This window comes from Tamandua tetradactyla, chromosome 15 (genome assembly GCF_023851605.1).
Source record: "Tamandua tetradactyla isolate mTamTet1 chromosome 15, mTamTet1.pri, whole genome shotgun sequence".
NCBI lineage: Eukaryota > Metazoa > Chordata > Mammalia > Pilosa > Myrmecophagidae > Tamandua > Tamandua tetradactyla.
The window spans coordinates 45,785,591-45,811,212 of NC_135341.1; the positions used below are offsets into that span (position 1 = coordinate 45,785,591).

Consider the following 25,622-nt stretch of genomic DNA (forward strand, 5'->3'; position numbering starts at 1 on the left):
ACAAGAAACTACAAATGTTGGAGAGGATGTGGTATTCACTGTTGGTGGTAGTATATAATGGTACAGCCACTGTGGAAGAGAGTTTGGCAGTTCCTTAGAAAACTACATATTGAGTTGCCTTATGACTTGGCAATACCAATATTAGGTATATACTCAGAAGAGCTGAGAGCAGTGACACAAACAGATATTTGCACGCCTATGTTCATAGCGGTATGTAATTGCCAAAAGATGGAAACACTCCAAGTGTCCATCAGCTGACAATTGGATAAAAAAAAAGTGAAATATGTGTACAATAGAAGCAGCAGTAAGACCAAATGAGGTCCTGAAGCATCTGACAACGTGGATGAACCTAGAGGAGATAACACTGAGTAAAATAAGCCAGATAGAAAAGGATAGATATAGTATGATTTCTCTACTATAACTCTAGTAAGGAGAACAAACTCCAGATCATATGGCCCAAGAAAAAAAAATATCTGTACTCATAATAGCAATGAACTAGATGTTGCCATCTTTGCAGCTAGCATATGGAAATGACTTCACAAGTAGCGGCTTCCATATATTTCACATTTTTAACATTGGCTAATCATAATGAAGATTCTAATTTTAAAAATTATCTGGTCATACTTGTGTGCGTTTATTTCTGAACCTTCCATTTTGTTCCTTTAGTCTATATGTCCGTATTTGTGTTTAAATATTTTGTAGTGAATCCTTTAGATTTCCTTCTCATTTATTTTCATGCATATTTCTCAGATATTTTCTTTGTAGTTACCATGTATTTTAAATTTTACATCCTAAGTCTGTAACAATTTCTTTCGATTTGATACGAACTTTACTTCATAGAATACACAAACTTGATACAAACTTTACTTCATAGAATACACAAAGTTCCTATAGTCCTCTGTTTCCCAACTGTTATGCTATTCTTTCACAAATTACATTATTTATACATTGATTCCAAAGCCATAAATTCATCGTTGCATTTACTCATTTGTATTTTAGAAGTAAAAAGTGGAGTTACAACCAGAAACTTAATAATATTGGTATTCCTATTTACCCATGTTCTTACCTTTGCTGGAGATATTTATTTCTTCATGCTGCTTTGGTCAGTTGTCTAGTATCCTTTCTTTTCAACCTGTAGAGCTCCCTTTAGCACTTCTTATGGGATAATCTCCCTCAGCTTTTATCTATCTGGGAGAGTCTTAGTTTCTTCTTCATTTTTAAAAGACAGCTTTTTTCTGCATAAAGCATTCTTGTTTGGCAGCGTTTTCTTTCAGCTCTGTGAATATGTCATCATACTGCTGCCTGTCCTTCATGGATTCTCATAAGAAATTGGCATTTAATTTTATTGAGGCTCCCATGTTCATGAGGCATTGCTTCTCTCTTGCTGCTTTCAGGATTTTATTTTTATTTTAGGCATTTGACAGTTTGATTATAGCTTAACTCAAAAGACTAGTATATTAGTCTTATTAATTTAAATAATTGACATACTCACTGACTATGACACAGTAGATCAATTCTCTCTGTTGGTCTCCTGAAGTTTATCCTATCTGGACTTTGTTGAGCTTCTTGGATGCGTATATTCATGTCTTTCATTAAATTTGTAAAATTTACAGCATCATTCCTCTGAAAATTCTTTCAAATATACTTTCTTCCACTTTCGCTCTTTCTTTCCTTTGGGACTCCTAGGCCATGTATATTGGTATGCTTGATTGTGTCCCACAGGTTTCTCACTCTGTTCACTTTTTTTCATACTTTTTCCTTTATGCTTCTTATACTGAATATTTTAATTGTCTTTAGATTCACTTATTTTTTCTTCTGCCAGCTCCAATCTGTTGTTGAACTCCTGTAGGGAATTTTAGAATTTCTATTATTGTGCTCTTCAGCTGTGATTGGCACCTTCATATGATTTCTCTTTCTTTATTGATAGTTCTATTTTTGTTTATCTGTCATTTTTCTGATTTCTTTTAGTTCCTTGTCCATGTTTTCCCCTGGCTCTTTGAGTGTATTTAGAACCATTTTTTTAAAAGTTTTTGTATGGTACATCCAAAGTCTAGTGTTCCTCATTGATAGTTTTTAATGCTTTATCCTGCTGTTTTGCATGGTCCACTATTTCCTATTTCTTTGCATGCTTGTGATCCTTTGTTACACATAGACCATTTTGATACTTTAATGTTTAATATCTGGAATTTGCTTATTGAAACATGTGTTCCTTAAGCTTGTATCTAGCTTGTGTTATGACAGAGATTGCCAGGAGAGAGAGGCAGAGGAAGGGGGAAGGGAGGGATGGAGGGAAGGGAGAGAGAGAAAGAAAAGAAGAGAAAGAGAAGGAGAAAGAAAAAAAGACAATTTTCCTCCATGTTATAGATTGATCTCAGTGCCTGTGAATGAGTTTGACAGCCTGAGGTGAATACCTAGGGTCCTCCCCTCCCCAGACTTTTGTGTGTATGAGTGTTATTCTTGACACGTATGGCCCTAGGAATTCCCCCATTTACACGAATCTGAATGTCCCTTTTCCCCTAGGAAATAGTCCTTCCTCCTCATCTGATGGTACACCGTACTTTCCATATCCAGCAATCCTTTGCCTATTTGTTCTCCTACATTCTAGCTGCTCTGCAAGCTCTCTAAACATAGGGTAAATTCTGGGATGTTGAACTTCAGAAAAGTGTCCTGGTTAAGGTCTTCAGGCAGACTCGTACAAATATACACGCAACCTAGTATGTACACTAGGCTTATTTTTCTCCCTTTGGAACTGGGACTTGGCATCTCTGTACTGGGAGTATGGGCTAGTTCTGCAGGAAACCAGGAAGAGAGTGGAAGAAGGGACAGCACGGGTATCATGAGATTTCTGTACTGTTTTAACTTGCCTTTTTCTTGATTCGGCACTCACTCAGATACTACGACCCCGTAACTATTTTGCATAGTTCTGAGGAAGATGATTCTACCAGATTTTTGCCCTTTTCTTTAAAGCTTCTATCAGCAGACATAATCCTGAAGCACCCCAGTCTGCTATCTTGGTGGCATCTCTTGCTTATTTTTAAAATATATATTTTTATTGATACATCTTTGCACACATATAGTCCATGCATGGTGTACAATCAGTGGCTCACAGTATCATCACATAGTTGTGTATTCATCACCATGATCATTTTTTAAGAGCATTTGCATCACTCCAGAAAAAGAAATGAAAAGAAAAAGAAAAAGCCCATATATTCTATACCCCTTACCCTCCCTCTCATTGGCCACTAGTATTTCCATCTACCCCATTTATTTTACCTCTTATCCCCCTTATTATTTATTTATTTTTTATCCATATATGTTTTTAATCATCTGTCCATATCCTGGATAAAAAAGGAAGCATCAGACACAAGATTTTCACAATCACACAGTCACATTGTTAAAGTTCTATCTTTATACAATCATCTTCAAGAATTGAGGCTACTGTAACACAGCTCAACAGTTTCAGGTACTTCCCTCCAGCCACTCCAATACATCATTAACTAAAAAGGAATATCAACATAATGCATAAGAATATCCTTCAAGGTAACACCCCTGGGTGCCATGTTCCATGTAGGGGAGAGGGCAATGAGTTCATCTGCTGAGATGGCTTAGAGAGAGTGAGGCCACGAGATGACATTTGCTTTTGCTCTACTTTTTGTCTCTATGAATTTACTTATTCTGGGTATTTCATTTAAGTGGAATCAGACAGTGTTTGTCCTTTTGTGTCTGGCTTATTTCACATAGCATATATGTTTTTTAACAATTAGCTATTCATTTTTTATCCACAAATATATATTTGAAATCACATACCAAATGCATTGGTTTAGAAACACTGTTCTTTTCTCCTCTAAAATGTGTTCTATTTGCACTATTCACTTCAGACTTAAGAGTCTTTGAAATCATCAGGACCACTTTTTGAGTAATTTAAAGCCATTTCTGTTATTTTTGGAAAGAGGGATGATATGGAGCTCTATTCCCAGGTTCACATGCCCCCACGACTGTGCCTTCATATGAAGGTGACTGGGCCTGTTGTCCCTCAGTTTATTCATCTGTAAAAGGGGGAAAGATTTGTATTTCATTAAATTGTTATGAGGGGTTAAAAGATTGCTTAGAACAGATTCTGGCACCTGGTGAGTGCTTGGTAAGTGTTAACTATGATGACGATAATGATGCTGTTAAGATCTTTTGAGACTTTTATCTGTGTATGATGCTTATATTAGAAATTTTAGCCCAAACTACAAACACCCATTGGCTCTTTGGGACCTCCATACATAACTCTTTACTGAATTACCTTTTTATATGCCCTTTAAAAGCCTCATTTGCCCTGATATCCAACATCTGCCCCTGTGAAGTCAGGGCTTCTGGAATAACAGCTAAATCTGTGTTAAATTTCTTGGCTTTCTTTTTTTTTCTTAATTGTGAAATATAACATATATACAAAAAGAATAAATTTCGAAGTGCCTTTTAACAAGTAGTTATAGAACAGATTTCAAAGTCCGATATGGGTTACAGTTCCACAATTTCAGGTTTTCCTTCTATTTGCTCCAAGGCCCTGGAGACTAAAAGAATGTCAGTATAATGACTCAGCAGTGACACTCATTTGTTAAATCCTAACTTCTCTGTTATAACTCCTCCATTGATCCCTCTCCCAGGGGTATTTGGGCTATGCCCATCCTCACTTTCCTCATGTTGAAAAGGTATGTCAACAACAGGGGATGGGGGTGTGGAACTGGTGACAATCTTGGAAAGACTAGCACCTCTGGGTTTCAGGTCTTATCTGGCTTAGGAACCATGTGAAGGCTTTAGGTTTCTGAAAAGTAAACTTACTGTGTGCAACTTTTGTATAGTCTCAAGCAGAGCCCTAGGTGTTCTTTAGAGTTAATAGGAATGATGTTGATTGGGTTTTGGCAAACTGTGGCAATTAGTAATATCTAGCTGAAGTTTGCTTAATAGCAGCCTCCAGAATAGCCTCTTGACTCTATTTGAACTCCCCTAGCCACTGATGCCTTATTTTGTTAAATTTCTTTACCACTTTTGGTCAGGAAGGCATTGTCCATCTTTTGGTGCCAGGGCCTGGGAGTCATAATACAGTGCTTTCAAGGTTCACCCATGGTGTCGCCTGTATCATAACTTTATTCCTTTTTATGACCGAATAATATTCCATTGTATGGATATACCACAATTTATTTATCCATTCATCTGTTGATGGGCCCTTGGGTTGTTCCCACCTTTTAGCTATTGTGAATAATGAAGCTATAAATTTGTGAATAATGCTGTTATGAAAATTGGTGTACAATGTATGTTTGAGGGCCTGTTTTCAATTATTTTAGGTATATACCTAGGGATAGAATTGCTGAGTCATGTGGTAATTCTGTGTTTAACTTTCTGAGGAACCAAAGTAGGAATTCTGTTTGTTTTGTTCAGTGATAGAAACCAAGTACCTGTAATACTTGGCACTTGGTAAATGTTTTTTGAAAAAATGAATTAATTCTAAATGCAATGGGAGTTCTAAATTGGAACCTGAAAAAGGGCATTCATGGAAGCATTAGTGAAAATTGAATAAAATTGTAGTTTAGTCATTGGTATTGTACTAGTGCTAATGTCTTGTTTTGATAACTGTGCCATGGTTAGGAAGATGTACACATTGGGGAAACTAGTTAAAGGGTAAATGGGAAGGAATCCTTTGTACTATCTGTGCAACTCTTTTGTAAATCCAAAATTCCTTCAAAGTAAAAAGTTTATTGAAATGAATTAAGTCGGAATTCTAAGATGCTTCAATATTGACAAAGTTAAAATTTCTTTATAAATGGCACCTTCTCAATAAGTCTCACCCAGATGTTACAATTTAAAATCATATGCAGTCTACTGCTGCACTTTCAATCTCCCTTTCCTGCTCTACTTTTTAACTTTTTTCCAAAACACTTGTCACCTTTTAACACAGACTATGGTTTACCTATTTTTAAATGTTTGTTGTCTCTTACCATTATATCAGGAAGCTTTGTTTTGTTCATTAATCTATCTCAAGTGCCTGGCACATAGCAGATACTTAATAAATACTTTATGAATACAATTATTGGAAAGATGCATTCCCAGTAAAATGAAAGATTTCATGAGGTCAGATACTATAGCTTTATTGAGCTCACTGTTGAATCTCTAGTGCCTGTATAGTACCTGACATATAATATCTATTCATTAATTATTTGGTGAGCAATATGTTAAATATGGTACAATTTATGTTTACATCAAAACAGAGCAAATCATACATTTTCCCCCTGTGCATGTGAAAATTAATAGTAAATGGTCTGGATGGAACTGACTACATTGATAATATATGGTAACTTTTAGGATGAGTATGGTCAGGTTGTTAAGGAAACAGGGCCAGGGCTACTGTGAAACAAGTTAGATGCCTTAAGATACTCACCCTAAGTGAGCACTTGCACAACCCTGAGAGTGAATTTTGCACCACAGCCATCTCCCTTGCTTCACCCTTTTGTCAGCTCTGAAGGGCAACTTTGTCTTTATATTATTTGAAATTTTTACCATGTTAATTACAATGTGTATGGCTTGTTTCAGTTTTTAAAATTCAGAGGATAAAAAAAGAAACAAAACACAAACAAGTTATTTTTGAGATCCTTTAAAATTGACAAAGAAACCATCTTATTTCTCTTTATATTGAAAAATTAAGACTAAGGATGTGTTATTTTTCTCATTCTCTATAAGACTTAAGTTACTCCCTGCTATATGATGAAGAAATCAAAGTTCACTCTTCTAGGTCCCAAATGTAGTTTATAGACCTGAAGCAGTGATGCGTATCTAGCACCTTAAACATACAAGATGAAAGTGAGAAATTACCAGTATCAGGATACTCTTGAAAGTGCAGAAAATATTGCTTTGCTCAGGTAGTTTGCGCTCTCCAGATGTCTTTCAAGTATGGTCACCTAAATTCTGTACACCTCATTTCTCATACCTGTGACTCCTTTTTCGTGTCTGAAGTGTAGAGGGCCAGGTGGTTACCTGCTGGCTAGCAGCTGCCTGCAGTAGCTAAGGGACTCTGAATGTGTCAGTTCTGCCTCCCAGCTCACTTAACTCACCACTGGGGAGTGCCTTACCATGCCAGAGGATTTGCCTCATTAGAGCGCATAAAGGTAATTATTTAAACTGTGTAAGGAATGAAGGGATGGAGGTCATTTGCTCATTTGTCTTTATTATGTGATTGAGTTTCTGTGCAATCATAATAGAAATTATTATCTGTTGCAGGAGCACCAGGAGAGCATTCTGGGTAACACCATGCAAAGTGTCATTGCATTACTCAGCAATCTGGTTGCCTGCAAAGATTCGAATATGAAGCTCCTTTATGAACAAGGTAAATGCTTCTTAGAGTTGGTCTCTGATGCTGTTGCGTTTTGCCTGTTCATAAATTTCCTTACTTCGTGTAGCAGGAAGTCAAGAAATCCTATTTAAAGTTGATGAATTAAAACAATTGTGAAGGTATCTATAAATAATAATGATATTGCCAGCAAAAATTTGAAGTGGCATTAAATAGGGATTGTTTCATTGAACTAATTTACCTTCTTTCTTGACACAAAGTCCGTAGCACTACTTTAAGATGATAAACCAAGAATTATAAGAGTAATCATAGTATTATATGAGTCTTCCTGCTGACAATCAACATAAAAACAGATATAGTTAAAAGCACCTTGGAAAATGGAACTCTTCATGGATAGGGATAGCTTACTTTTCTCCTTCCATCCATCAGTATTATTACGCGTTTTTAAAAATATGTGCATATACTACTTTTATCAACAAAATAAAAGCTTTCATTTGAATTGTTCATAAAAATTAGTCTTGGCTAAAATCTGTCCCTGAAAACAGTAATCAAGTCACTGTTCTGATTTTTTTCCCCCAAAGAATTTATAGTTCTGTTTCTACATGGTCATTGTACTTAAACGTTGGTAATATTTTTCCCTTCCCTTTATCCTCCCCTGCGAACAACGCACACTTCTAAAAGTAATAAATATTTCCATCAGTTGTGGGATGTTGGTATATAGAGAACTTCTTGCTTCTTTTATAGAGCAGCATTTATTTCATGGATATAGCATAATTTATTTAACCAGCACACTAATGATGCATGTGAATTGCTATTACAGATACTATCACAGTGAATAACCTGATCCTACATCTTTTCATTTGGGAGTAGACTATCTATAAGAAAGATTTTTGAGGTTGAAATTGTTGGATCAAAGGGTGTATGCATTTAGAGTTTTTATAAATATTGCCAAACTGTTCTAAGTGATGTGCCAATTTATACTTTATCAAGGCATATGAAATCTCCTGTTTCTTGTCTCCCACATTAATAATATGTGTTAGCAAATCTTTGGATTTTTGTTAGTCTGACAGATTAAAAAATATCTCATTCTAGTTTTAATTAGCACTTTTTTTGAAAGAGAATAATGAGAATCTTTAAATTGGTTTTACAGCCATTTGTATTTCTTTTTTCTGTGATCTTTTATTTCATATCCTTTGATCTAATCAAAGGATATGAAATTTCCATTAGATTATTAATCTTTTTCATATTGATTTCTGTGAAATTTCCATAAAGACTAAAGAGATTAGCTCTTCTAGATACCAGTTGCAAATATTTTCATTTTGTTTTTAATTCATTTCCTTTGCTTATGGTGGTTTTTGTTATACTTTTTGTTTTACATAGTTGAATTTTACATATTTTCTTTTTTTTTTTTTCAGAAGGAAAGGAATGTTTTGTGGACCATATTTTCTTTTATACTGTCTACATTTTGAGTTAATTTGAAAGGCCATCCCCTCTCCAAAGTTACAAGAAATTATTTAATGTTTTCTTCAAGTGCATTTATGGGTTTCATTTTTTTAATTTTAAGCCTTTCGACCATTTTAATTTACCATGGTCTAAGGTGTAGGATATGGTTCTAGTGTGCTTTTCTCTGAATGATTACCCAGTTGTCCAAAATTGTATTTTCCCCACTGTTCTAAAATGCCACATTGATCTCATACTAGATTCTAGATTTCATGTTCGTTCTATTGTTTGTTGGCCAATTTATGCAACAATAGAACACTTTTAATTATTGAAACCTTATAATATGTTTTAATGTCTCATCTGAGTAGCCTTCCTCTCATTTTTCTTTTCCACACCTTTCCTGACTATTCTTATTCATATATTTTTCCATACAAACTTTAGAATGAGCTTGTGAACTTTAAAAATAATGAAAATTTGTAGTGTATTATGTGCGGGTGTGATAGTCACATTGAATTTATAAATTCATTTAGAAAGAGTTGACATTTTTATATGGCTGGATCTTAGGATTCAAGAGCATGTCATGTTTTCCCATTTGTTGAAGCCTTTTTCATGCCCTTCAGAGATGTTTTAGTGTTTTGTTTATGGTAGGACCTTTGTTTCTCATTAAACTTATCTCCTCTCGTATATTTTGTCCTTTTGCGTTGTATTAGAAATGAGATATTGTCTGTCATTATTGCATCCAGTTTGTTTTTTAAAATGTTTGATTTCTGTTAATTATTTTTTACCTGTTAATTCCCTTAGTATTTTCAGCAGTAGTAGCTTTCAGATGATTTTCCTAGTTTTCCGATGATGTCATCATAACAAGTTGCAAATAGTGATAGTTTTGACTCTTCCTTTCCAATTTTTGTAACTCTATTTTATTTTCTCTTATTTAATTGCAAGATTCAAAGAGAATGAGATAGTAGATATCAGTCTTGCCTCAAAATGTTTACTGGTTAAGAAAGTACCCATCTATTCTAATTTTATCTTTGTTTTCTTTTGTAGTCAACAATAGATAATGACTTTTGTAAAATGCCTTTTGTGTATCTGTGGAAACAATAAAATGTTTTTTATCCTTGGATCTATTAACATAATGGATTATACTTAATAGATTACCTGATATTGATCCAACCTAGCATTTGAGTAAATAATCACACTTAATCATGTTATAATATTCTTTTATGGTGGTATTGGATTTCTTTGCTAATATTTTATTATGATTTTTCATTGTTACTAATAAGTACGATTGGTCTGTGATTTTTTTTGTTTGGGGGAGGGAAAATACATTCTTTGTCAGGTTTTGATATTGACATTATTCTTTATTTTTTAAAAAGGAAGTTTATTTTTCTCTTATTTTTCTAGAACAGTTCAGTTATCATTGGCATTATCTTCTTAAAAGTTTGGTGGAATAACCCCTTTGAAACCCTCTAGCTTATGCTGTTTCTTGGAGCACATACTTCATCTATGATGCCTTTCTCTATTTTTATAAAGAAAATGAATCTTTTTTATATTGAAAAAATCTTTTGTAATGTCAGTTTTGGTAAATTCTGTTTCATTGGAAGTTTCCATTTCATGCACATCTTCAAATTTTCGTAGAATTGAACAAAATAGATTCTCGTAATTCCTTTACTTTCCTTTATTTTGTGGTTATTTCCTTACCGTTTATTATGTTATGGATTTTCACTTTTGCATTTTTATTGAGTAGATAGTAACTTTACTGTCATTATATATATATATAAATGTAATTAACAGCATTTAAATATCTATCTGAATATGATTAAAAAGGAAAAGGGTGGGGACTTCAGGAAGGTGGCCGACTAGAGCAGCTTGAGATTAGCCCTACTCCACTGAAAAGTTAGAGAATGGACAGGAGTGCAACTGAGGTGGCAATTCGGAAGTGCAGCTGACCTGGGAGAGCTTCTGCACCACATATGGCAGCCCTGGTTGCAGAGGCCAAGGAACTGAGAAGCAGAAAGCTGGAGCCTTGCCTGACATGGAGACACAGAGCATCGGAGGCTGCCAGAGTGCATGGATGGATACACGGGACTAAGAAGTAAGCCAGGCCACATTCCCTGGGTGCGCTGCCCTCACCGGCACAGCCCTGTGACCAATAGCTCACCCCACACCCCACACACTGGAACCGCCTCACCCATCCCATTCCCCTTGCTCCAGGCACCCCTGCCCCACTAGCCCCCAGGGCATGTGCCTATCCCACACCCCCACCCCAAGTAGAGCCCAACCCACCTCTCCTACACCCCTCCCAAGTACTACCTCCTCTTCCCTGTTCCCTGCAGGCTATTACCAGCACTTAAAAGGTTGCAGGCATTATTAACCTCCATACCTAGGCTACCCACCCACACATACCCATAGTGTTGCACAGCCTCACCCCACCCTCCCTGAGCTTAGGGCATCTGTTTACGGCACTCCCAGACCTACGCGTGTGCACGGGACCCCAATCACATCATTCAGCTCTGGAAACTGCATGTTATAGCAGTCCTAGAATCACATATGTACACAGCCCTCAGCCTTTCTTCTCTGCTCTGAGAAAGTGCCGACCTACACAGCCAGGTCATATCTGCCCTCAGTCCACAAAGGTGTAACACTGATCTGATGCCACAGCTCTGTGTATGCACACAAAGGACCCCATGCCTTAGACCAGCGCACAACAGAATTATGTCCCTCAGAACAGTGCACTCACATGGCTACATCCTCCCTGGCCCCTGGGTGCCCACATTCACAAGCACCAGCATAACATACCCAACCTGCGCCCATACCTGCCCTGAAACAAATCATCATATTGAGTACTCTACCCCGTACCCTGTTCCCTGCTATACAACCACCCGCAAACTTAAGGCCTGAGACTGCTAAAAGAAATCAACTCACAAAATCAATCAATCAATATATGTGCATGTGATGAAGACAGCAGGAGATCACTAAGCATATCACAATGCAGTCAGATATAGGCCTGCGTAATGACCAAATTAAAATACCTGAGGAGACACAGATGTTGGAAACAACTAAGCAGGATAGCAAATGACAGAAAGAAGATGAAGAAGACAGTAGAAGAGCACAAAGAGGAAGTTGAAAGAATAAATAGAAAAATAGCAGAAATCACGGAGATTAAAGACTCTGTTGACCAAATAAAAAACATACTAGAGGCACACAACACCAGATTTGAAGAGACAGAAGAAAGTATAAGTGATATAGAGGACAGGATAACTGACTTCAAAGACTCAAAACAGCAAATGGCAAAAAAAAGATGGAAAATATTCTATGGAAACACAGGGGGAAATGATAGACAAAACAAAGTGCACAAATATAAGAACCACTGGTGTCCCAGAAGGAGAAGAGAGGAGTATAGGGCTAGGAAGAGTAGTTGAGGATACAGTGGGGGAAAACTTCCCAACCCTCATAAAGGACATTAATATACAAGTCATAGAACTCCAAACAGAATAAATCCAAATAGGCCTTCCCCAAGGCACATCATAATCAGTCTATCAAATGTTGAAGAGAAGCATAAAATCCTGAAAGCGGCTAGAGAAAAACAATCTACTATATACAAGGGAAATCAAATAAGACAGTTCAGACTACTCAACTAGCACCCTGCAGGCAAGAAGGCAGTGGTATGATGTATTCAAGATCCTGAAAAAGAAAGACTTCCAGCCAAGAATTCTGTACCCAGCCAAACTGTCCTTTAAAATTGAGGGAGAGATTAAAGTTTTCACAGACAAAGAAGTCTTGAAATAATTTGTCAACAGGAGACCGTCTCTACAAGAAATGCTAAAAGGAGTTCTGCCGGCTGAAAAAAAAAAGACAGGAGAGGGAGGTCTGGAGGAAGGCACAGAATTGAAGAGTACCACTAAGAGTAATTTAAAATTACAAAGAGAAAGAGGGAACAGAATGTGTAGATCTGACAAAATAAAAAGATAAGATGGTGGAATCAAGAAATGCCCTTTCAGTAAAATCTTTGAATGTTCATGGGCTAAATTTACCAATTAAAAGATGCAGATTGGAAGAATGGATTAAGAAACATAATCCAGCTATATGCTGCTTGCAAGAGACTCATTTTAGACACAAGGATATGAATAGATTGAAAGTGAAAGGATAGAAAAAGATCTTCCACGCAAATTGTAACCAAAAGAAAGCAGGAGTACTAATACTAATATTGGACAAAACATACTTTAAAAGTAAAGACATCATAATAGAAAAAGAAGGACACTATATACTAATTAAAGGGTCAATTCACCAAGAAGATATAACAATCATAAATGTTTATGCTCCTAGTCAAGGAGCTCCAAAGTACATGAGACAGACATTGGCAAAACTGAAGGGAGCAATAGATGTTTCAACAAAACCAGTAGGAGACTTCAATACACCACTCTCCTTTATAGATAGAACAGCCAGACAGAAGTTCAACAAAGAAATAGAGAAGTTAAATAACTTGATAAATGAATTAGACCTAACAGACATATATGGGTCATTGCACCCGAAAGCACAAAGTTATACATTCTTCTCTATGCTCATGGAACATTTTCCAGGATAGATCATATGCTGTGGCATGTTATGAGCTATGTTCAAAAGAAAACCATCAGCAGTACCACAACAGCAGCAGAGATAAATAACGGGGTGAAGGACAAGAGTTAAGAGGAGATTTAGATTTCCTATTTGGTGAGGGTGTGTTTATTGGTTTTCTGTCTCTTGGGAATAATGAAATTATCTAAACTTGAGAATGTTGATGGACTGTGGTCTTTGGGCCCTCTATATGATGCCTGATAAATGCAGGTGGCTGAAGAATGCACCGACAGAGAAGTAGATTGGCAAATGATGGTGTATACTTACTAAGGAAGGCTGTGCAGCTACAAAAAAGAACTATGTTGTGAGGCATGCAATGATGTGAATGAACACATGGGACATTTGGTGAGACAGAATAGCCAGGAACAAAAAAACAACAATGGTATGTAACTCTAGAAAATGCTTAAAAGAAAACAGGGGCCTAGATTGTAAGCTATTAGAGCAGACACATTAAGTCTGGAGTGGTGATTATTATTTCTGTATTCTGAGGGGCTGTTTTATATAGATAATCTGATATTTAGAGATAACAATGAAGTCAAACAGGTTGGGGTTAAAGTAATTCAGAACATAGGGGTAGGGAAGTCATTGTCTGTATTTTAGAACCACACATACTCTTTGAGACCAATGGAAGAAAGGTTTATTTGATCTGAAATTGAAATTTTCTGTAGTGCATAATCTAGTTCAACCTATCTGTATAGCTCATTTGAACAACTGAAACACAGGAAGCACAGAATGAGAAAGAGCTCCTTTAATCCTGTATAGATTATTGTAATGCCTGGAAACATTCTAGAGTATATTAAGCAGATAATCAAAAAGTATTGGCAAAGTCTCCTGAGGGAGGGAAGAAAGACTATGGGACTATTAAACCTTACCAGCAGGGATCCCCTGATACTGTGTCAAACTTTAGAACACCCAAATCAATAGGCCATGCCCCCAATCATGAGGCTTACTCTTGTGAAGTTTATTTAGGTAGCACTGAAACTTAGACTGTCTATAGGCATGCCTAAGTGTTACTTCTGGAGGACCTCTGTTATTGCTCAGATGTGGCCTCAGTCTCTCTAAGCCCAACTCTGCAAGTGAAATCATTGCTCTCCCCCCTACGAAGGACATGACATCCAGGGGTGAAAGTCTCCCTGTTGACTTGGGAGAGGACATCTGGGGATGAATCGAGACCTGGCTATGTGGGATCAACAATTACATCCTGACCAGATTGAGGAAAAGAAGTATAATTATTAAAGTATCATTGACAGAGAGAGTTCAAATAGAGTCGAGAGGCTACTCTGGAGGTTGCTGTTAACGCAAGCTTCAGATAGACCTTGCTGCCTATCATAACCTGCCAACCCCCAACCAGGACCATTCCAGCCAATCCTAAAGAATACTTACGGCAATATATAGGATTCCACAAGGGTTCCAGGCACTGGAGTGATTTTCCAGAAACTTACGGCCTCCAGATGACTGTCTGGTCCAGGTAAGACCTGAAACCTAGCCCAGCCTCTCCAGAACATCAGATAGTTTCATCTCCCTACCCCATATCAGTGACAGACCCTTCCAATATAAAAAATTTAGAATTGCCATAGCCCAAACAACCGCAGTGAGAGGTACAGAAAGATCGAAGGTGATGGTGAAATTATGCAAGAAGATAGGACTTAACAAATGAGTATGAATGCTGAATCATTAAATTGATCCTTCCTTTAGCCTCCAGTATTTTAGAGCAGCTAGAAGTAAAAACCTGAAATTGTGAAATTGTAACCTATGTCAAAGTCTGAAATATATTCTACAACTAATTGTGGTGCTGTGGTTTGAAATTTATAGCTTTTTTGTGTATGTTATTGTCCTTGTAAAAAGAAAGGAAAAAAAGTCGATTGTGATGTTAAAAATGTATTGGTGGCTCAGCAGGTAAGAATGCTTGCCTGCCAAGCCCGAGGACCGGGGTTCGATTCCCGGTGCCTGCCCATGTAAAAAAAAAAAAATAAATAAATAAAAGGGGAATCTATTAAAAAAAAATGTTAAAAAAAAATGTATTTAAGCCCTCTAGCCTCCTATAATCTGGAGCAGCTAGAAGGAAAAATCTGAAAGGATCGTCTGGTAGCCCATGACAATCTCTGGGATCTATCCTGTAACCGGTTTTTGAAGAGTGCTTTGAAAACTATTGCTTTTTTATTTCTTTGCTTTGTATATATGTTATAGTATATGATTAAAAAAAGTTAGAAAAAAAAGAGAAGGGTTAGATTGTATATAGGATATAGGGTAACAGAATAAAAATTTAAAAGAAAATCTGTAGAAGTACAGTATATAAACAGTAAACACTAAGTTCAGCTATAGACTATAGTTAATAGTACAGTTATCAAAATGTGCTATTATCAGTTAAAACAAATGCTACACATCAGTGCAAGTTAATAACAGAGTGGCATATGGAATCCTGTGTTTATGTATGAATGTTTTGTAAGCCCACAACTTCTCTAATAAAGAAAAAAAGTTATATTTTCTTATTCTGCTTTTTAAAAAGCTCAGTTTCAGCTTTGATCTATTAATTAATTGCTCGTGCTTCCCTTCTGTTTTTGTTATTGTTCCTTCTCTAGCTTTTTTTGAAAAGATGCTTAGCTCATTTATTGCTAGTATTTCCTTTTTATCAATAAAAATATTTAAAGCTGTGAGTTTTCTTCATGCATTGCCTAGCCTTTGTCCCAGAGATTCTGACCTGTAGAACTCCCATCATTTTCATTTTCTGTATATGCATCCATTTTAGTTTATGTTTCCTAATTGAATTAAACATTGGTTGTGAGAAGGAGTATATTTTTAAAGTTGGAAAGAGCTTTTATTCATTAATTGTTATTTTGTTTTTACTGCATCATGATCAACAGATGTTGGCAGTACTATAGCTACTTTATGTAATTTATTAAAGTTTTCTTGTACCTAATTTATGGTCACTTTTCACGACTATGTATGAACTTACACATATTGGTTTTCTCTCATGATAACAATAAACTCAACAAAATCTGTGAAGCAACTGTTTTCAGGCAATGGAAAATATTCATAGTAGAGTTGTAATCCTTGAATGAAGTAAACTTCTGTCCTTTTGCTGAGGAGGGAAGTAGAGTCCAAGTAGAACATAGAGGTCTTACTGAACTTAGGGGAAAGAAATCAGTGTCTACAGTTGTGAACTGGTGAGGATTCATGGAGCAAGGTATAAGAGAAGAGTGAGTTTCATATAGGTGGTAAGGCCAGGAAGTTTACATGGAAGTTTCTCATAGGTTCATGGTAAGGTCTAGACTTTATATGAGTAGAGCAAGATTCTGTGAAGCCTACCAGAGGGCACATGCTACAAGACTGAGAGCTGAATTAAGATAATAGAAATTGTGCAATGATGGGAGATGTTGGAATTGTAGCCTAGGCAGCAGAAATACCTCATTGAGTACCTGAGAAAGGTTAGACCAGCCTGAGATTAAGGGCTACTCTGTATCTGCCTTAGGGTGTGGACCATATTCTAAAGTAAGGGCTGACCCCTACAACTAAGGATAAAACCAGTATATACCTTCCCAACAAAAAAATTAAACCTTTCAGTGTCAAAGGAATCATCAGAAATTTAACTACCTACCAAAATAAAAGTCAGTATCACTTAAAGGAAGACAGCATAGTACACATATTATCCACAATGACCGGTATACAACCCAAACTTACTAGACATGAAAAGAAGCTGGAAAATGGGAGCCAAATAATAATTTTATAAGGTGTCAGTTGAAACAAACCCAAGATGACCAAGATATTGGAATTAACAGACCAGAATTTAAAAACAGCTATTATACATATATTCAAGACCTAAAAGAAAAGATGAACACAATATATGAAGAGGCAGGTTATTTACAGAGAAATGGAATTTGTAAATAAGAACAAAGGGGAATTCTAGAACTGAAATGATCTAAAATGAAAAATTCCCCAGATGGGTTTACCAGCAGATTGAAAAATGCAGAAGGAAAGATCAGTACATTGTAATTGTAATAGAAATCCTTCCATCTGAAGGACAAAGAGAAAACATTGAAGACAATGAAAAGAGCCTCAGTGACCACTGGAACAACATTAACGATCTGAATGTATATGTAATTCGAATCCCAGAAACAGAAGAGAAAGAATGGAGAAGAAAGAAAATTTTAAAAAGTAATGATCAAAATTTTACCATCTGTCTACAAATCCAAGGAGCTCAGACAACCTAAGCAGAATAACTACAAAAACTAAACAAAGCAGTCCTCACCTAGGCACAATTGTCAAACTCCAGAAAATCTGAAGATATTCAGAGAAAAATGGCGCACAAAGAATGTGAACAACACAAACAGTGACTGACCCTCATTGGAAATAGTCAAGATCCAGTGAAAATATCCTTTAAAAATGAGGTTGACACGGACAATTTCAAATAAATGAAAAATAACAGAATTTGTTGCCAGCAAACCTGCTTTACAAAAAATGCTAAAGTAAGTTTTTCAGGCTGAATTTTGGAATTGCTACTAGATAGAAATTCAGATCTGCAGAAAGGAATAATATGCAAGGAAAAGATAAATACGTGGGTAAATTCAAAACTATGTGTTCCCTGCCCCCCGTCTCTGAAATTCTTTAAAAGAAAACAAACTAAGAGGACTTCCAGAATGGTGTAATAATGACTTACATAAATCTGCCCCACCATAAAAACAGCAAAGAAACTGACAAAATTGTGAAAATCAAAATCAATTTTTAAAGCTCTGGAAATTACAAAAGGCTTGCAACAATCCAGGGAGTGTTTATTCAAGAAAAAGTTCTAAGAACAGCAGGGCTTGTGTCATTGAGACTTAACCAAGCCTTATCCCCCTGTTCCAGCTACATGGTAGCCTTGAAAACCATCAACCTTGTCAATGCTGTAGCTGTGAAACCTATCTGGCAAGCAGCTACTGGAAGGGGACTTTCTGGGTTTGGAACTCTTCCAAAAGCCCTTTCCAAAAGTTTTGCCACTGTTTGACCTGACTTACAACTCCCTGGAAAAGTCCAATTCATAGAGCATTGTCATTATGTGAACTGGCTCATATGTTGTCTGCAGGGAAAGGCCTATTTGTTGAAAAAATCATGGCAGTTTTTTAACACTACAGCTTCCTGAGGCTGAGATACCAGTTGTAGCAAACAAGAGCGTGGTCAAAAACTTAAAAGGAAGATCTTAAAAGGGGAATGAGATGTCCGTAGAAGGCTCTGAGAAATTCTGACATGTTCCTGGGGAATCTGCAAAGCTGCACGCATGTGCAGGGCTCATGGCAGACCTAACTAACACAATCTACAAATCTCAGTGAGCGTATCTCTTCAGTTCTCTTTGTTCAAGGGACCAGAAGTGTTTCTTGCTTTGTTCCTAGTTCTGTTTCCTGAGAATGATTCTCTGAGATTCTCTGCTCTTTCCTCTCATTCATTCTTCCTTTCATAAGAAATGGAATTTCTTACCCATATTTTCAGCTGGGTAACTTTCTGAATCTGATTCCTGTCTGTAGAGTTTGGGGGCCCTGGGACTCTTTTCTTTCTAAAAAGAATTGTCACTACCCCTCTTAGTTCAACCTGGAAGTTCTTCTTATAATACAATTCTATTTAAAACGTTGTGAGTTTCTTGTAAATATTTTTGAGGTTCATTCTATTAAATAAAATACAAATTCCATAATAATATGCACCTCTCTCACTTGAGCTGAGAATGATACTTTGGAATAATGCCCTTGTGATTAAAGAGTCTTATTGGCTAGCTGAGAGAGTGGATGAGGGGTTAGATGCCTAAAACTAACATTACTGAGCTTTATGGCTACTGGTCTATGAAATCATGGGATTGTATGGCTAAACTGGGATAAAAGGTAGAGTCCTTCAAGACAATGGTTTAAGAAATTGAGTGATCAGACCTGGAAATGGCTTATACAGAGGCAACTTTACATGGATAATTCTGTATTATTTTTATAGATCCCTTCCTTCTCATCCCTGGCCAAACTATGTGTGCCATTTTGAATCTGTTGTGTACCCCCAGAAAAGCCAAGTTCTTTGGTCCTCACTCAGTATTGCTGGGTAAGAGCTTTTAAATTGTTTCCATCGATATGTTATCTACCCAATTGTGGATTATAACTTTTGATTAGATGGATTCCATGGAGATGTGTCTCCACCCATTCAAGCTGGAGTTGCTTACTGGAGCCCTTTAAGGGAGGACCATTTTCGAAAAAGCTAGAGAGCCCATGCAGCCAGAGACCTTTAGAGATGAAGAAGGAAAACATCCATGGGGGAGCATCATAAAACAAGTAGCCTGGAGAGAAAGCTCACAGATGTCACCATGTTCACCATGTCCCTTCCAGTTGAGAGAGAAATCTGAACGTCATCGGCCTTCTTGGACCAAGTATCTTTCTCTGAATGCTTTAGATTGGACATTTCTATACCCTTACTTTAATTTGAATGTTTCATGGCCTTAGAACATGCAAACTTACAACTCAATAAATATCCCCTTTTAAAAGCCATTCTGTTTCTGGTATATTGCCTTCCAGTTGCTTGCACACTAGAACACTGTGTAGATGCCAGTCCTTACAAAACTTGGGATCCATCCCAGATTTAGTGGGGTGAGATGTAATCACCCCAAAATTGTCAAAATAGTACCAGAATAACTGAGCTTCATGGGAAGAAGGGAAGTGATCTGGTGGTCTGAAGATGATGGCAATTGGAGGACAGGAAGTTGAAGGTCTAGATCAATGATTCATTAGGTCTGCTGGTTGGCAGCTTTCTTTTATAAATAAAGCTTTATTGGCACAGAGATGTCCATTCATATGTATATTGTCTATGACTGGTTTTGTGTTGTATTGGCAGAGTTGACTAGTTGAGACAAGGTTTGCATGACCTCCAACACATAAATATGGTGCTTTCAGAAAAAGTTTGCCAATGCCTTGTCTAGAAACAGCAGTGGGCAACAGGATAACAATTTCTTACCCCATCTTCAGCCCTAGTGGTTCAAGCAGAGTAGGGATAAAATTGTTTATCAGTTGACAGGTATGCAGAGTAGACAAAGCCCTGAGAGACGTAGGTGTTTGATAGAGCAGGAAGGTAAATGGAACATACAGAGATGTGGACAATTTGAGAGATATGCTTATAACTGATTATGAGATCCAAAAGTCATAGTGGAAGGGTTTCAGAGGTGGACAGTGAGTGGGATGCAGTTTTTTAGAAAGAAATCTATAAATCCTCTTGCTGTTTAGATTGTGGGAGATAGAGGAGGATGTGAGAATCTTGAGCATCATGTGACAGTAGAATTAGAGCCAACTGTAAGGTAAGTCCAGATGGCCTTGAGGTTGAGGTGGGTCATCAGGCTGTGAGTGGAGTGTGGTGAGGGGGGATGAGGTGTTCTGCAGGAGTACACAGAAGTTGAGAAATCTTTCCAGGGCCCTGAAAATGGAGGTTGTGGAGAATAGAGGGTAGGGGAGAGGAGGTCCAGAATTGGAGTCTGATTCCAGGCTCGAGAGATGCTTATCTTTTTAATATCAAGGCCTGACTTTTTGTCATGCTGTGTTCCTCTTAACCCTCCCTGGCTATACCCTGAGTGTTTCAATATTCAGTGGAGCCTGGCCATATGAAGAGTCGTAGATGCCCTGTGTGCTGGTTTGAAAGGATTCATGTACCCTAGAAAAGCCATATTTTAATCCTAATTAGTCTTGTGAGAGCAACAATCTCTTCTAATCTCTATTCAGTACTATAGGCTGGAAACTTGATTAGGTTATCTTCATAGAGATGTGACTCAATCAATTGTGGGTATTAAACTTGGTTAGATGGAGATATGTCTCCACCCACTCTACATGGGTCTTGATTAGTTAACTGGAATTCTATCAAAGAGGAGACATTTTGAAAAGAGTCCCTTTTGAGAACAAGGAGAGAGGGATGCAGAACTATGACAGAAGAACAGAAGAACCACAGAGTCTACCAGCCAGCGGCCTTTGGAGATGAAGAAGGAAAACACCTCCCAGAGACATTCATGAAGCAAGAGGCCTGGAGAGAAAGCTAGAAGATACAACCATGTTCACCGTGTGCTAGTCCAGCTGAGAAAAATGCTGAACATCATCGGCCTTCTTGAACCAAGATATTTTTCCCTGGATGCCTTAGATTGGACGTTTCTAGAGAATTGTTTGAATCGACAATATCACAGCGTTAGAACTGTAAACTAGCAACTTATTTAATTCCCATTTTTAAAAGCCATTCTGTTTCTGGTGTATTGCATTCTGGCAGCTAGCAAACTAGAACACCCTGCCACTGAATGGGCTTTGAGTGTATGTAGTTGTTTAAAACAAAGTCTTTGGGTAAATTTTTGGTTTTGATCAATTCTGGCTCATTCTTTGGCTTACATGTTCATTACATTTCATAGTGAAGTGAATTTCTTATTTCAAATGAATAGAGTAATTTCTAATGATACTTTAGAAATTACCCCAATGTAAGTGAACTGTAATGTAGATAAAAAGGTAGAAATAAATTTTCTCTGCTATTAAGTGCTTCATTACACTGTTGTATGAGGCCAGTGTCAAACTGAGCTTTCATATCTCTGAAATCGATACATCTTAAAACCACTGCCGTTCCCTATGTCAGAGGTTCAGACATAGTTACTGCTGCCAGAACATTCATGATGAACCTTGCTAAATGGGCGTGAGCCTCCTGGCAGCAAACCCCGAGGATTCTCTTGCACTAGTACTTGTAGTGGAGCCAAAGCTATAGAGCAGCAGGGCCATGATGAGTCTGAGATGAAAAATGAGAAGAATCAGACTCCAGATGGGAAGAACTTTTTAAGGAATATCATAACCAATTTGAGTTTTATTTTCCCTTTTTATGGATGTATAAAGGCAATATATGAGAAAAACATGTCTTTTTTATTTTTTTTGCATGTGTAGGCCCTGGGAATCAAACCCGGGTCTCTGGCATGGCAGGAGAGAATTCTGCCTGCTGAGCTGCTGTGGCCTGCCCTCAAAAGGCACTTTTAAGAAGTATAAGAGGAAGTGCTAAATGGTAAAACATGTGACAGTGTAATTGGCAGTATTTTTGTTAGTGATATGTAAAATAATGGTGTTCCTTCTGCTCAATGGCATCTTAGAATCAATGAAGTATGGTGGGTGTTTTCACTTGCTAAAGCTACCAGAATCTAATATACCAGAAATGAAACAGCTCTTAAAAAGGGAATTTATTACAAGTTTACTGTTCCAAGACCTTAAAAATGTCCAAACTATGGCATCCAGAGAAAGATACCTTGACTCAAAAAAGGTGATGTTGGGGCTTTCTCTCTTAGCTGGAAAGGCACATGATGGTGTCTGCTAGCTTTCTCTCCTGGCTTTTCATTTCTAAATGACTTCCCCAGGGACATTTTCCTTCTGCATCTCCAAATGTCTCTGTCAGCTGTGAAGCTTTTTCTCAAATGGCTCTCTCTTAAAGGACTCTAGTAAGCAACCCTGCCTTGAATGGGTGGAGACACATCTGCATGGAAACCACCTAATCCAGAAGTGTCACCTACAAGTGGGTGGGTCACATCTCCATAGAAACAGCCTAATCAAAAGATCCCACCATAAACAATGAATTAGGATTAAAGAACGTGGTTTTTCTGGGGTACACAACAGTTTCTAACTGGCACAGTGGGTAATATACACAAGAACCTTAGCACAGTGTCTGACTCCCGGTAGGAAAGCCATGAAGTACACAAACTCTGAGAAGTAGAGTCACTGACGTATCACCAGCGCACACCTTTATTATATAATTCAAGTTTTTTGTTTAGGCATTTTCAATTTTCCTATGAAATGTTTAGGGGAAAATTATAAACAAAGACCTTTTGCTTATATTTGAAAATATCGGAGTTTGCTAGCATTTTAAACCTAGCTACTGGCTCATCCCTGTGAAATGATCTCTTGATAATGGATTTTAATTCCAGCTTCAGTTTTACCAGTAGAGCTGTCAGGATAATGGATTTAGATGACACGCTGTAGCAACCAAAAAAATGTAGTACCTCCAGAGAAGCATTTAAAGATATTGTCTCCTTTGGTTAATGACATGTCAGAAATCAAAATACTCACTTCTTTATGGGTTTAGTATAAACCTGCTTAGATTGATATTTATCCAAGGGACAAGAAAATCATGAGAGTTGTTTGAGGCTTTTTTTTTTTTAACATGGGCACACCGGGAATTGAACCCGGGTCCTCTGGCATCACAGGCAAGCATTCTTGCCTGCTGAACCACCGTGGCCCGCCCTGTTTGAGTTTTAAGAATAAAGAAAGCACACCTAATAGTTGTCTTAGATTTCTTTACTTGAAGAATAACTTCAAAATAATGTTGTACGGGGAGGGAGTTGGTACACATTTTCCGTGAAGGACCAGGTAGTAAATATTTTTAACTTGCTGTTACCCAGTTCTGCCACTGCAGGATGAAAGTATCCATAGACAATCCATAAATGACCAGCCATGACTGTGTTTCAGTAAAATTTATTTATCATACCAGGTGACCAATCCACAGGGCATGTATGGTTTGCCCCCTGTTGTTCAGTAATTAAGGCAAACTCCCTCAAAACTACTCTCAAGTCTTCATGGACAAGATTATTTGTAAAATGTAGCTATTAAACTGGGATTCAATTAGAGAAATAACAGAAACTTTGCATATAAATTAATACCCTAAGAATGAGGCTGCTGCCTGCTCAAATAATATGAAGAAAAAGTAGAAAATTTGCCCTAAAGGATTTAATCTAAAAATCATAATAAATGCTACCATGTCAGTTAGCCTTTGCTAGATAATGAACCACCCCAAAATTAAATGAATTAAAATAGAATTGTTTATTAGCTCACTATTGTGTGGGTTGTCAGCATGGGCAGGTCTCTGCTGGTATTAGCTGGACTCAGGGGGGTGGTGTAGCCTCCCTCTCCCTGTCTGGTCTCTCATCCTTCAGGAGGCTCCATTAGGCTTATTAACGTGATGGCAGCCTTCAGAGAAAGACTGATCGGAAGCAGTACATCTTCTTTTGGCCTAGGCTTGGAATTCTCATACTGCTTCTATCGCATTCTATTGGTTAAAGCAAATCACAAAGCCAGCCTGGTTCAGGAAGTGGGAAATAGACTCTACCTCTTGGTTGGAGAAGCTGTAAAGAATATATGGTTATCTTTAATTTTTCACAGTTACTTAGAAATTTATAGTCAAAGCTTTACAGGACACCATGTCTGGTCCATCCAGTTTAGGGGTTGGCAAATGTTTTTTCTGTAAAGGGTCACATAGTAAGTAGTTTAGGTTTTGTGGGCTGTATAACCTCTGTTAGACCTACTCAGTTCTGCTGTTGTAGCATGAAAACAGCCATAGATAATATATAAATGAATGAGTATGGCTGTGTTCCAGTAAGATTTTACTCACTCAAACAGGTATTTGCCTATCCCCAATCTAGCTGATTGTTCATCCAATCAATCAGCAGATATTTATTGAGCACCTACTGTATGCCAGGCATTGTTCTAGATGCAAGGAATATAGCAATAAAAAAAAATTGACCCAAATCCATGCCCTCAGGAAGCTTACATTCTGGTGGAAATGATAAATGATGAAATAAGTTTTTGTTAGATAATGTTAGATGTTGGTTGATGATAGATTCTGAGGGAAAAGAATAAAAGGATAAAAAGGGATATGAAGTGTCAGGATGGGAGAGGGAAATGAACTCCAACCTTGAGTAGCCAAGGAAGGCCTCACTCGGAAGGTGATTGTAAGTAAAGGCTTGAAGGATGTGAGGGAGAAAGCAACGTAGACATCTGGGGGAGGATATTTTATGCAGAGAAAACAGCTTGCAAAAAGCTTGCAAAAGCCCGGAGGTGGGAGCGTGCCTGACATATCACAGGAACATGGGGAGGCCAGTGGGGCTGCAGGAGAGTGTAAGAAGGTAAGAGCAGTAGGAAAAATCTGCCAAGGTGATTGTTAAGTTCAGGTCCCATAGGGCCATTTTTCTGAAAAGCTGTGAAAACAGGCACAGCACTTGGAAGCTCGTGTCTGGAATGCAATTCAGAGTTCTTACTGAAGATAGGACATTGGTTGGGAATTACTGACCGCATATCAACCTCTCTATCTTGGCCAGCTTGTATAAAATAGACCAATGATTTGGAAGTCAGACTCTGAGAGTGGGGCCAGGAGCTTCCCTGAAGATACTGATGACAGTCCAGGTCAGAAAACTCCTAGAATAGACGCAGCTTCTACCCAGGGCTTAAATCTCTTGTATGTTGTCACCATGAGAGGTTTCTAT

At 37.5% G+C, this 25,622-nt stretch overlaps 1 protein-coding gene across 10 annotated transcripts in view; it reads left to right on the forward strand.

The window, feature by feature from the left end:
• The window catches only part of ULK4 (unc-51 like kinase 4), a 749,242-nt gene that overhangs the window by 485,405 nt on the left and 238,215 nt on the right, over nucleotides 1–25,622 (forward strand). For 9 of the 10 annotated variants that reach the window (XM_077129714.1, XM_077129713.1, XM_077129706.1 and 6 more), the window contains one exon: nucleotides 7,255–7,360. In XM_077129714.1, the coding sequence (XP_076985829.1) occupies nucleotides 7,255–7,360 (106 nt within the window). Of the gene's footprint in view, nucleotides 1–7,254; nucleotides 7,361–25,622 lie in introns of those variants that run through there. The other variant, XR_013162830.1, reaches the window with a different exon arrangement.